Raw genomic sequence first — 12,912 nt, 5'->3', positions numbered from 1 at the left:
CCTGATTGCTCATGCAGCCACAGCCTCTCAACTCTCCAAAGCAAGGGCTCAGTGGCGAATCGCCCACAGCCTGTAGGTTCTACTGTGATTAAACTGACTTAATGACAGGACTCTTGGGCCAGTCCTCTGCCAGTTACTCTCTGATGGACTGGCTGCCTTCTTTGCTTCCACTTCTTGTATCAACCCCTGAAAATTACCTCCTAGGATAACTAATAAGCTGACTTTCAGTTAGAGTCGGCCAGTGGGAGGTACTGATGGAAGCCTTGACATTAGGAGGGAAAACTTTAGGGTATTCCTCCCCCAGCTCCCCAGCAGCTTCCCTTGGCATCACCAGAAGTGGCCACACCTCCTCCAACAGCTCCAGCTGCCTTTGGGTAGTCCTGGCCCCTAGCTCTGGAAATATCCCTGTCCTACCAGGCCCAAGAGGGGCAGCCACTCCTGCTGCGGCTAACCTCTCACTTGCCTCAGTATCGCCACTTGGCTTTGCCGTCCCTTCTTCTGCATTAATAACTGGTTCTTCATGTTATTTTCCCTCTAATGAACTATGTCGCTCTGCTTTCTCTAATAAATGCAACATTTACTGAAAGAAATGGAGGCATGGGCTAGAATTAGAAAGGGTTGCGTGAAGAGGTCAGAGGAATGAGAGGCAAAAACCAGGGGGCTGGCACTGTGGCACAGCAGGATAAACCCCTGGCCTGAAGTGCTGGCATCCCATATGGGTGCTGGTTCACAAGACCCAACTGCTCCTCTTCCGATCCAGCTCTCTGCTATTGCCTGGGAAAGCAGTAGAAGATGGCCCAAGTCCTTGGGCCCCTGCACCCACAAGGGAGACCCAGAAGAAGCTCCTGGTTCCTGCTTTTGGATCGGCACAGTTCTGGCCATTGCAGCCATCTGGGGAGTGAACCAGTGGAGGGAAGACCTCTCTCTCTGTCTCTACTTCTTTCTGTAACTCTGTCTTTCAAATAATTAAAATACAATCTTAAAAAAAAGCACTACCCCTCAGTCTCATTCCCCGCACCTTTCCATCTGCATTCCACATACAGCTCTGCTGTCACATGAGCAGAGAAAAAACCCAGCCCTGGAAGGGAATGTGATAAACCTCTGAATCTTTCCAGGATTGACGATTCCAGAAAAGACTCAAATTGATCCAGGAAAAACAAAAAGAAACAGCCTATTCTTTCATTAAAAGTTCCTTGGAACACAGCATATATCAGTGTTTATGTTCCTGCGTTCTCCCTACTGACTACTGAACTTCTGGATGTAAACTGAGCTAATTCTCCCCGCTGGCGCCCTCAGTGGAACTGGAGCAACAGGCATCACCCCACCAGCATTTGCAGAAAACCACCAGAGCAGGGTAGCAAGTTTGTCTCGTACCCATATTTCCAACAAATACCACAGTCCGTCCTGCCTTTCGACTGGGGAAGATCCATGGAAAGAAAATACTCGGGAGATACAGAATCTAGAGGTTAACAGCACAGCTCTGGGGGCAAACTGCCTGGCGCTTACTCCAGTTCAGCTCCATACAGCATTAAGGTCTCTCTATGATCAGTGAGTTGGGAGATCATAACAGCTGTTACGACTTCAGTGAAATAATACTGTACATATTGAACACTATAAATGTTACTTTTATCATTATGAATGTTCTCCCTATGCCCCCCACCCTCAAAAATCAATAAAAGCTTATACAAAAAGTTTCAGAATATCACCATATAAGAAAAGTAAGGGATAGTCCAATTTCCAAAGTGACAGGTTGATGACCAATATCATCTCTGCACATCAATGAACAAAGTCACCAACTCAAATTACAGAAGTCATACAATACAAGCATCCCTTGTGAGAGCTGAGGCAGAAGGGACCCGGAACGGGCTCAGCCACCTGGAGAAAGCGCCAACGACCCCGACCCCATGGGTGAGGCTCCGCCCCTGTCTGCCCACCTTCGGGACTCACCACCTTGCCAGTTATTGTGATTACGTAGTCACCACCTCATTTCAGATCTGCATCATATGAATAAGATGTGAATTGTTCTTAGGGAAACCTTACAGAGAGATTAAAAAAAAAAAAAAACAGCAACAGGCCACAGGTAACATCATGCGTAATAGTAAAAGATTAAAAATATTTTCCTAAGATCAAAAACAAAACAAGGATGTCCATCCTCACTGTTTTTATTCAACATTGTACAGGAGATTCCAGTCAGAGAGAGAGAGAGAAAGGGTGGGGGGGGATATACATCCAGATTCAAAAGGAAGCAGTAAAAATTTGTTTATAGACAAATGATATGACCTTATAAGCAGATAATGCCTAAAATCCTTTAAAAGCTATTAGAATAAATAAATTCAGAAAAGTGGTGGGATACAAGATCAGTATACAAAAGTCAATTGCATGTCTATATACCAGCAACTGAACAATCCAAAAATAAGACCAAGAAAACTACATTGGCAACAGCATAAAAATAATAAAATAATCCGATAAATTTAGAAAAGATGTGCAAGACTTATGCACTGAAAACTGGAAAACATTACTGGAAAAACAAATTTAAGGAACTGGAAATATATACAACTGTGTCTTTTCTCCACAGGGCCTTGGTTCCAAGACCTCCACAGATAACAGAATCTCTGGATGTTCAAGTCCTATATGTAAAATGGACTAATATTTGCATATAACCTATGTATATGCCCTTATACTTAAATCATCTTTCGATTACTTAAATAAAATGCAAATTCTACATAGTTGTTATACTGTGCTGCTTACAAATAATTACAAGGAAAAAAGTCCATACTTGTTCGTGACAGATGCAATTTGTTTTTTTCCTGAATGTTCTCAATCCATGGCTGGTTGAATCCATGTATGTGGAATCCATGGATACAAAGAACCAACTGTGCCATGCTATCATTAAGCCAGGGCTACTTCCAAAATTAATCTACAGACTCAAATCAACCCTTATAAGAACTTTGGCTTGCTTTTTTGTTGTTTTGTTTTGCAGAAATTGACAAGCTAGTGATGAAATCCAAGTGGAAATTACAAGGCATCCAGAATTGTTAACAGTTTTGGAAAAAAAAGTATAAATTCATAGAACTCACACTTCCCAATCTCAAAACTTACCACAGAAGCACAATAATTGAGAGAATGTGGTATTGGCAAAAGGAAAGATATATGGATCAATGGACTAGAACTGAGTGTCCCAAAATAAACTCTGACATTTGTGGTCGGTTTATTTTTGATGAGGATGTCAAGATTATTCAATGAAGAAAAATAGTCTTTTCAACAAATGGTGCTGAACTTGAGCTCCTTCCTTACATCATGCACAGAACCTCACTGAAATGGATCATAAAACATAACTGTAGGAACTAAAACTAGGAGTCTATCAGCAATAATTTCTTAGATGTGATCCTAAAGCACAAGTGACAACAGGAAAAACAACCCAATTAAACTACTTCAAAACGGAACACTTTAGTGCTTTCACCTTTCAACACAGTGAAGAGACAGCTTGCAGAACTAGAGAAAATATCTATGGATTATATTACCTGATAAGGAACTGGTGCCAGAATATATTTATTTTAAAGATTTATTTTTATTTATTTGACAGAGTTACAGAGAGAAGCAGAGACAGAGAGAGAAAGGTCTTCTACCCGCTGTTTCACTCCCCAAATGCCCACAACAGTCGTGGCTGGATTGATCCAAAGCCAGGAGCCAGCAGCTTCTTCCAGGTCTCCCACATGAGTCCAGGGGCCCAAGGACTTGGGCTATTTTCTGCTGCTTTCTCAGGTGCATTAGCAGGGAGCTGGATTGGAAGTGGAGCAGCTAGGACTTGAACTGGTGCACATATGCGGTGCTGCAGGCCAGGGCTTTAACCCACTGCACCACAGCACCAGCCCCCAGAATATATTTAAAAAGTCATACAGGTGCAGGCATTTGCCACAGCAGGTAGGATACTGCTTGACACATCAGAGTACCCACTTGTGAGTCCTGGGTCCAATTCCATCTTCCTGCTAATGCCAGCAGGCAGCAGGTGTTAGCTCCAGTACTTGATCCCTGACCACATGGGAGACCCAGAATGAGTTCTGGTTTCAGGCTAGCCCAGTGTTGCAGGCATTTTGGGGGCGGGGGTGAAGCAGCAGATGGAAGATCTGTCTGTCTCTGTCTCTTTACCTTTCAAATAAATGAATATAAATAAATAAAAATAAATAAGATCCTACAATATGAAAATAAAAAGCTAACTAACATAATTTTAAAGGGTTAAGGATTTAAACAGACATTTTTTTTGACAGGCAGAGTTAGACAGTGAGAGAGAGAAAGAGAGACAGAGAGAAAAGTCTTCCTTCTGATGGTTCACCCCCCAAATGGCTGCTACGGCCAGCGCGCTGCGCGGATCTGAAGCCAGGAGCCAGGTGCTTCCTCCTGGTCTCCCATGCGGGTGCAGAGCCCAAGCACTTGAGCCATCCTCCACTGCCTTCCTGGGCCACAAAGCAGAGAGCTGGACTGGAAGAGGAGCAACCGGGACAGAATCTGGAGCCCCAACCGGGACTAGAACTCGGGGTGCCAGCACCACAGGTGGAGGATTAGCCTAGTGAGCTGCAGTGCCAGCCAAAACAGACATTTTCCTAAAGATGACACAAATGGCCAATGAGCACATGAAATGACACTCAGCAAGAAATGCAAATTAAACACATCATAAAATACTGCTTCACACCACTAGAATGTGTAAAATTAAAGACACAAATTTTAAGGGTTGGCAAGGGTAGGGAGCTACTGGAACCCTCATATCTTGTTGGTTGGGGTGTAAAACAATGCATCACTTTGGAAAATAGTGCTACAGTTCTTCAAAATGTTGAACATAAAGTTTCCACAGGATCCAGCAATTCTCCTCCAAGATATATACCCCAAAGAAATGAAAAAATGCGAACAAAAACTTCCACAAAAATGTTCATCATAGCCTTATGCATAATAGTCAATAGACCACCCCAATGTCCACCAACTAATAAATGGCTAAATCTTGAGGCAAATCTAGAACTTAAATATTATTTGGCAACAAGAAAAAATTAAGTTTTGAGACATGCTACAACATGGGTGAGCTTGAAAATTTTTTGCTAAGCAAGAAGTTCAAGTATGCATGGTACACAATTCTATGCACATGAAAATCCAGAATAGGAAAATCTGTAGAGATGGAAATTGGATCAATTGTTGCACAGAGCTTGGCAACTGATGGGTATAGGATTTCCTTTTTGGAGTGATAAAAATGTTTTAAAATAAACCCTAAAACATGTTTTAAACGTACATGGTGGGCACAATTGCACAGATGTGTGAATACACTAAACCACACTGAATTGTATACTTTAAGTGGGTGACTTTTAAGGTATGAGAAAGAAATCTCAATGAAAATGTTTTAAAAAAAATGAATGTACCTGATAGCCTTAAAGTGCAAAAAGCAATGAGCCTTGTGTATTAAGGTACAACTTTGTTTGCGTACCAGCTGCCTAACTAGCTATGTGGTTTAGGCAAGCTCCTGAGCACTTTATCTTGCAACAGGAAGGAAAGCAGGGGAGGAGGTGACACGCAGCCTCAGGGCTACAGGGAAGGCAGAACCAAGGGATCCTCTGGGTGACAGGAGCCCAGGAAGGGCCACTGCTACACTTGATTCTTAGTCCCTGTCCATCCCCCAGGAAAAGGTGCCCTTCCTAGCTATCCCACACACAGAGGTGCCCCCAGAGCCAGAGCAGGGTGTGGGCATTAACCACAACCCTCCCTGCTGCCAACAGCAGCATCCCTCCCATCAGACAGCAACATGTGCTCATGCTTCCTTCCCACCTATGGCCAGATCTGTAGCAAGAACAGGAGCATTTCCAGTATTAATGGAACACAGGGACCCTGAGAGGGATCCTGACGATCCAATTCTAGGCCATTTTACTTTCCACTACTCATCTGGGAAGGTCATTTCCCCCCCAGTGCCCGAAGGCATTAGATGCTTTGAGCTTTGCATTCTCCACAGAGTAATGAAAATAGAGGTTGAATGCTAAACCATAAACATATGTATCATTCATAATGCATTCAGATGTTTCTTAATTATTCATGGTTCCTGAAAGTTATTGGACCTATCCTGCATACATATCCCAGCAATGTTTATATTAGAACCACAGCCTCAGTGTACACAACTCCAGCTCCTTGGCATTCCCGTCTACGGGATTAAAATTAGATGAGTCAGTGGTCAATAAAAGTTACATGTGATTTTCATAAAATTATCCACTGTATATTGCTCGGGGCAGGGGGTGGAGAAAGAAACACGGAGTTGCTGAAGCTGACAGAACACAGAATGTTTGCTCTCCAATGAGGGGTCAGCAATAGCTCTTCTTTCCTAAGAACAAATTCATTATTTCCCTAAATAGCTGGTAGTCTTGAACTTGTTATTCATCTAGGAAAAAAAAAAAATAACAACTCAGAGGACTTCTCTCTGTCTTCTGTTTAAGTCTCATATTTTTTTAAATGCCAGTATTCCGGGCTCCAAATCATCGGATTCTTCTGTTTTGGTGCTTGCATACATTTGCATGTTAACGTGAATGGTTCCAACTTAAAGAACATAAAATGAAATGAAAGTTGAATTCAAGTCCAAGATGGAGAAAAGACACATGTAAAAACAACAGATTTTCAATCTTGTTGAATTTTTTCAAGTATCAGATTTGGAAAGATATAAACACACACACACACACACACACACACACATCTTCTGATTTCAAAGGATGGCACTCAGGCACTCAGAGACAGGTACTGCCAAGAGGATCCCCCACTCCAGCCCCTCTGCGTACATACACACACACACATACACACACACACAAGCACTATGAATATTTACATATCACAGCACAGATTCTGAAGCTGTTTAATGAGTGAATTCCACCTTAAAACTCTAAAAATTTGACTCAAAGGACAGGTTCAGCACCACAGTGCCGCCTTCGGAGGCCCGCTCAGATAAGATGAAATGTAAGGACTACCGTGTGAACAAGTCAAGCAAATACAGGCATGAGTTTGCCTCTGCTGGCCCTGTAAGCCATGTCTTCCATTTGATTTTGCCAGTGCATTTGGAAGGCAGGATGGTATAGTGGTCAGGTGCGAGACTCCGTAATAGACAGACCTGGGTTGGAAGCCCAGATCCACCCCCCATTTACTGCTGTAAGACCCCTGGCAAATGCCTTCATCTGTAGACGTGACTTTTTTTTCATGAGTTTTCATTGACAAATAGGACCGACCTCATGGATTCAGGGTTAGCTGCTGTGGTGGTAACTGATCCAGTGATGGTTCTTTCCATTATTCCCAATCGAAGTGGTGGCCACCAGAGGAACCAGGCCTGAAAATCCTTTTCACCCAGACGAGTGAGACTGTGACCTGTGAGCTCCGACTTCCAGACAATGAGCGGTGTCAGGCTCTCACCTCATCCTATCCCACACTACCCCTCCTCAACAGCCCGGTTTCCTTTCACGAAGGCATTCCAAATACAAGGACCACATGTCTTAACAATAAATAAAGTGGACCATGTGCAACAGGTGCCGAGTCTTACCTCATCTTCACTCCCAGCGGTATTTGCATCTAATTTCTGGACCACCGACTTGTCACTCTCCTTCAGCATTTTCTCTCGAACTTTGCTCTCATACTCCGGCCGGGAATGTTCCTAAACCAAAGAGCCAGAGAGCAGTTAGTGGAGAGGAAGAAGCGTGCCCTTGGCCTGTGGGTTCTGACCAGACACCACAAGTACATGAGAGGCGGGGGTTTAGGACTGGACGCCATCAGACAGGAACTGCCACACCACTCACAGTTACGGGGAGTCTAGACCAAGAACGCAATGTGAGGGAGAAGAAAGGGAACGCACAACACTTGTGACGACACAGAAACCAAACCTGAGCACGTTCCTGGGGGTGGCACCGGTGTTGAGAAAGGAGAGAGGAAAAGTTAACAAGGCAGCTGATAGGAAGAAGTCATGTGCTTTGCAGAGCAGTTTGACCAAAGGCAGAAGGAGACATCTGGTCAACCCCCCACCTAGCCTTCTACCTCACACTTTAGCTTATAATCAGCCAAATCCCAGCTGGAAAAACAGATGTGTCCCCCAGCTGGGAGTGAGGGCAACAGCAAAACTGCTTCCTTGCTCCATTATTCTGTAAGTTACAATGGCGACCAATAAACATCAAAGTCGAAGGTGGCCATGGGGAATCTTAAAACTCACTTGCTCAGACCTGTTTCCTGTATGGCCTAGGTGAGTAACTCATTGGCAAGTACACTGATGCTCAAGAGACCTCCCTGGGCCATTCAGCCGTACAAACCTGAATTGTGAGTCACCAGGCATGGGAACGAGCACCTAACTCATCAAGAGGACCATGGTCAAATCAAATTAACGCAGATGCTGGGGCAGGAGGATGCATGACTCACTTCAAAGGGAATTTAACAGTGTACACCTGGCTCATTGGCAGGTCTTCCCTGCAGCTTCCAGCTCCCAGACAAATACCTACAGGTGCGAGGACTTGGTGTTCCTGCATTGTTTATCCACAACGCCTAGGCAGGGGTTCAGGCGCCACTGGCTTCAAGTGAGCTCCATTGCTCGGAGAACACACCTGTCCTTACCACTGCCCTCATGTCAGAGATTCCAGAAGCCAACAGGCTTAGTTTCTGCCCTGTATCTGGTTTTCACAAGACATGCCAGAGAGGAGAGACCATGTAGGCGACTCACAAGCAGACCCAATAAAGCCGCAGGTGATGCCATTGAAGTGTCAAGTCCTGTCCTCATCACCCAATCTCTGAGGCTATGTCAGCCCCGCCCCTTCCAGGAGGCCTCCTCTGACAGTTGCAACATAGCTACCGGGCAGGATCTCCTCCCTCTCTGAATTTCTAGACTTTTATGGCTTATACCAACATTCTAAGTCTTGATTACATATATTTCTTTCATCATTTCCTAGCTTTTATTATTTCTTTGCACGTGAGAGTCTTCTTGTCCTCACATGAGGATTGGCTACCTGCTCTATATTATTTCATGTTCCTCGCAGTAACTGCCACCATGCAGAATACACAGACACCTCTAAATGCTTGTGAAGTTACTTGATTGCTTCTCTTCCTTTGATCTATTCTCCAGCATAGAGAAGTGTACATTTCCCAGGGTGTATGCCAAGAAAGTTGGAGCTACAAAAGGACTCCAAGGTCTAAAAGACGGGAAAATAGCACAAAATGTGTCGCCTTTGTTGTGAGAGTCACAAGGAGAATTTTAAAAAAATCTGAAAAGTACTACTGTGAAGACACCTGCTTCATTTTCTAAAGTCCTCCCTTTCCCACAGGACAGTTTTTGCCTGCTAGAATCCACATCCTGCAGGAATACTTTGAGAAATAGAGTCTTGAAGCTTTCCTCCAGAGCACGTGAATCTGGTTGCTTTTCTTCTATGACATTCCAATGGAAGATTTCAGCTAAAAACCAAAGCGGTGTCCTTTGGTGAATACCACAATATGGGTTCTAGAACTTGATGAGCCACCGCGGCTGCATACCCTGCAGAGGGGCTGAGAAAGACTCTCCTGGCTGATCGACAGGGTGTTTCCTACTCATCTTGGGCTTCCCAAGGCGAGCCGTGGTGTCACACAGAGGGCTTCCTCATGTCGCTCCAGCTGTGGCTGTGTCCCATCTCACCCACCCTGGGTCCCAGTTCAGACACGTCTCATACGTTTTGACCGAGTCTGGCATCAGGACTCAGGAGTCTGGGACTCAAAGCAGTCAGGTTGCCCTGCATTCTGGCAGAGGCAGGTCGGACAAAGCTCTTCCTATGTGCAGATTGGATGAGGTTATAGATTCCTTCAACAGCCGGACAACTGAGATCCTGGTCACAGCAAAATCTGGACCTAGAGAGGGCTTTGACAAGGGCAGGTTGATTCCCCAGACCCAATCTCCCTGATTGAATGATCTGAGGCCAGATCATCTTAAATACATAACACCTCCCACCAAGACTCTAGGAACTATTTCTATGGGTCGGTCTCCCCAGGAGCAGGCCTAGAGGAAGCGTCCAGGACAAATGCAGGACCATCCTTGGGTGATCCAAAGGTGGGATCCAGATGTACATTCAACAAAGAGTCATCAAACACCTACTATGCCCTGGGACCTTTTGTAGGCACAGGGGCTCTGGTGTTGGCACTGTGGCCAAGATCCCTCTTCTCAGAGAGCTTACCTTCCAGTGCAGGAAGGTAAAAGGAAGTACACTAACACACAAATAAGAAACTAGCAGATGAAGATAAGAAACACAGAAGGCAGTAACCTTTTCACCAAGACAAGAAAAGACTGTTCAGACCATTGTGGAGACGGGACAGGGTGGCGTGGGGGACAAAAGCAGTCTACCCAGTGGGACTGGCCGAAGCAGAGTGGCGTGACTTGGAACAGAATGAAGGGTGATGTGGTTAGAAAGGCTGAGCAAGGAAGGAGAATGGCATGAGTCAAGGTCAGAAAGGCAAGCAGGGGATCTTGCTTCCTCGGTGATGGGAAGTTGTTGAGGATATCTGAAGCTTGCTGTGACAGGTGTTGGTGGAAAGATGGATGAGCAGACGCTCTGTGCCCAGAACTCCAGGAATGCCTCAGCAGAGGGAGAGAAGGGAGTCTGGCAGGGGAGGTCGGCTGAGCGGAAGGTGGCACCACTTTACAGCCAAAGACCCAGGGACCTGGGAAGCCCACTTGCAACAAGGGCACACCGTAACCAAAGGTGCCCCACAACAAGACCCTTGGTGCTATCCACAGGGACACCCCATGGGTCAGGGCTGCACTGGCCCAGTGGGTTGGCTCTGGCATTTGCTTGCTCTCTTCCTTCCCTGCCCTCGTCAGAAAGCAGTTGCCAGCTGGGTTTCCCCTCAACCCTCGCTTCTCTTTGGATTGTGAGCTGCATTTGAGCCATTCCGCTTGCCCAACCCCTCCCAGGGTGGTCCTCATGTTGCGGCCCCTCCAGGTGAGAACGGTGTATGCATGGGAGGAATAGTACAGGAAGGAACTGTGGTCTATGTGTGAGTGAGCACCCTCCTTCCTCCGAGAAGCGGTTTCCTAGTGAACACTCCAGAGAAGAATGAGGGCTTGAGGCTGAATTCGACCAGCCCTGGGAGTACAAGGGGACTGCAAGAAGTTTGTGCAAAACTTCTTGAAATCCTCGCATAGTTTTTTCAAAATACACGTTTTCCAATAACTCTTTAGAGACCCCATGTATACACGGTTTCAACTTTGTTGGCACCAAAATAAACTTACCCTTTAATTCCATTTTTCCACAAACCTCTTGGGGGTACCCTACAGCCCTGATTCTGAGGGATATCTGGTTAAAATGGAAAACACCTTTAACCAAGGCCTTCTAAGACCCCAGCACCTCTCTCCATGATGCCTGAATAATATCTCCCTCCCTTTTGTGCCTCATGTGAGTGTAACATAAACTTGCTCCAGCCTACAGGACTTCCTATAAGTCCTAGGGCTCTTGTCCATGGCACACATGCCTGGCCTCTCTTGCCCTCTATGCCTTCCTTCCCATGAACCACAGGAAACTCAGACAAGCAGTAAGTGTCCTCCCTGACCTGGCCACTGGTCTTTGTTCCCTTGTCCCCAGCTGCACCCCTAGCCCTGTTTCCTGAAGCCAACCACATGCTCAGAGGCATCCTGTTGGTTCTGTTCTACACTTGCCCACACAGACTCCTGCTCACCACACTCCTTGTGGGTATCCCTTCTTCCTCTTGCTGACCATTAAAATTCAGCCAAACAGGGGACGGCGTTGTAGTGCAGCGGGTTAAAGCCCTGGCCTGAAGCGCCAGCATTCCATATGGACACTGGTTCTAGTCTTGGCTGCTCTTCTTCCCAACCAGCTCTCTGCTATGACCTGGGAAAGCAGCAGAAGATGGCCCAAGTGCTTGGGCCCCTGCACCTTCATGGGAGACCCAGAGAAGCTCCTGGCTCCTGGCTTCAGATCAGCGCAGCTCCAGCCATTGCAGCCAACTGGGGAGTGAACCAACAGATGGAAGACATCTCTCTCTGTCTCTACCTCTCTGCAACTCTGTCTTTCAAATAAATAAAATAAATCTTTAAAAAAATAAAATTCAGCCAATCTTCAGTCTTGGTTTAGTAAAAGCACTCCTTCTTCCTACATTAGTGAGAAAGAATCCTCGCATGTCCCCTTGATTCTATGTTAAATATTTATAGACCAGACAGTACCCTGCTGAATGTATTAGCTGTGGAGATCAGAGAATATAGAGGTAGTTCTATATTCCATATCAAATTTTGGTGCACAGTAGGTGCTTAATGCTTGTGCTCAAAATTGAACAGAATTTTTTAAGGTGCTTAATATCCTAGTTCAGAATGGAAATACATTAAAGGAAAAGACAAGGCTGGCCTCTCTTCCTCTCACCTATACCTGGCCCCGGGCTGCACACCTGTGGGGTGTACCAACCGTGCTATGGCGCCAACCAGCCTTGCCGGAGCTTCACACAGAGATTCCATCAGGAACAACTCCTTATCCGTGGATAAACTGAAACTTGGCCAGGCCCCTCTCAGCCTGCACGTGAGTTCCGCCAAGCATGTACCTCCCACGAAGTTACCATGGCTCAATGGGTTAAACAGAAAAACAGGAAATCAGGCTACAGAAAGGAAAAATGGATTATAATCCCATTCCTTGCAGAGATCTCCAGGGCACTGAGTCATGCCTGATGCTTTTCTGTGTGGCGCTGTGTTTACAAGTCCTCTGACAGAGAGATGTGCTGGCTTCCGCAACTCTTCCTAGCAGACTCACTGAGCTTGTCTCATGCAGGCTTGGGTGCCAGGACATTTCTTCTCTTCTTTAGAGATACCCTAGCCCTAGCCTTGGCATTAGGAGAATAGAAACTGCTTCCTGACTACTCCCCATGCTCAATTACAGCCTTCTATCACAGCTCGCAATTTCTCTCTCT

At 45.6% G+C, this 12,912-nt stretch overlaps 1 protein-coding gene across 6 annotated transcripts in view; it reads right to left on the bottom strand.

Annotated features, from left to right (window-relative positions):
• ANO2 (anoctamin 2) overlaps positions 1–12,912 on the bottom strand; it is a 394,966-nt gene that overhangs the window by 159,770 nt on the left and 222,284 nt on the right. For 3 of the 6 annotated variants that reach the window (XR_016213488.1, XM_070049347.2, XM_089304572.1), the window contains exon 14: positions 7,544–7,654. Coding sequence is in view for 5 of the 6 variants with exons in the window: in XM_070049347.2 (XP_069905448.2) it covers positions 7,544–7,654 (111 nt within the window). In the remaining variant the exon portion in view is untranslated. Of the gene's footprint in view, positions 1–7,543; positions 7,655–7,880; positions 8,008–8,203; positions 8,408–12,912 lie in introns of those variants that run through there. The other 3 variants (XM_089304573.1, XM_089304574.1, XM_070049348.2) reach the window with 3 other exon arrangements.

The sequence above is a fragment of the Oryctolagus cuniculus genome, chromosome 9 (assembly GCF_051225735.1).
Source record: "Oryctolagus cuniculus isolate XC-2025 breed Fujian yellow rabbit chromosome 9, ASM5122573v1, whole genome shotgun sequence".
NCBI lineage: Eukaryota > Metazoa > Chordata > Mammalia > Lagomorpha > Leporidae > Oryctolagus > Oryctolagus cuniculus.
The sequence above is the reverse complement of the archived record's forward strand: the minus strand, read 5'-3'. Positions and strand labels throughout refer to the sequence as shown.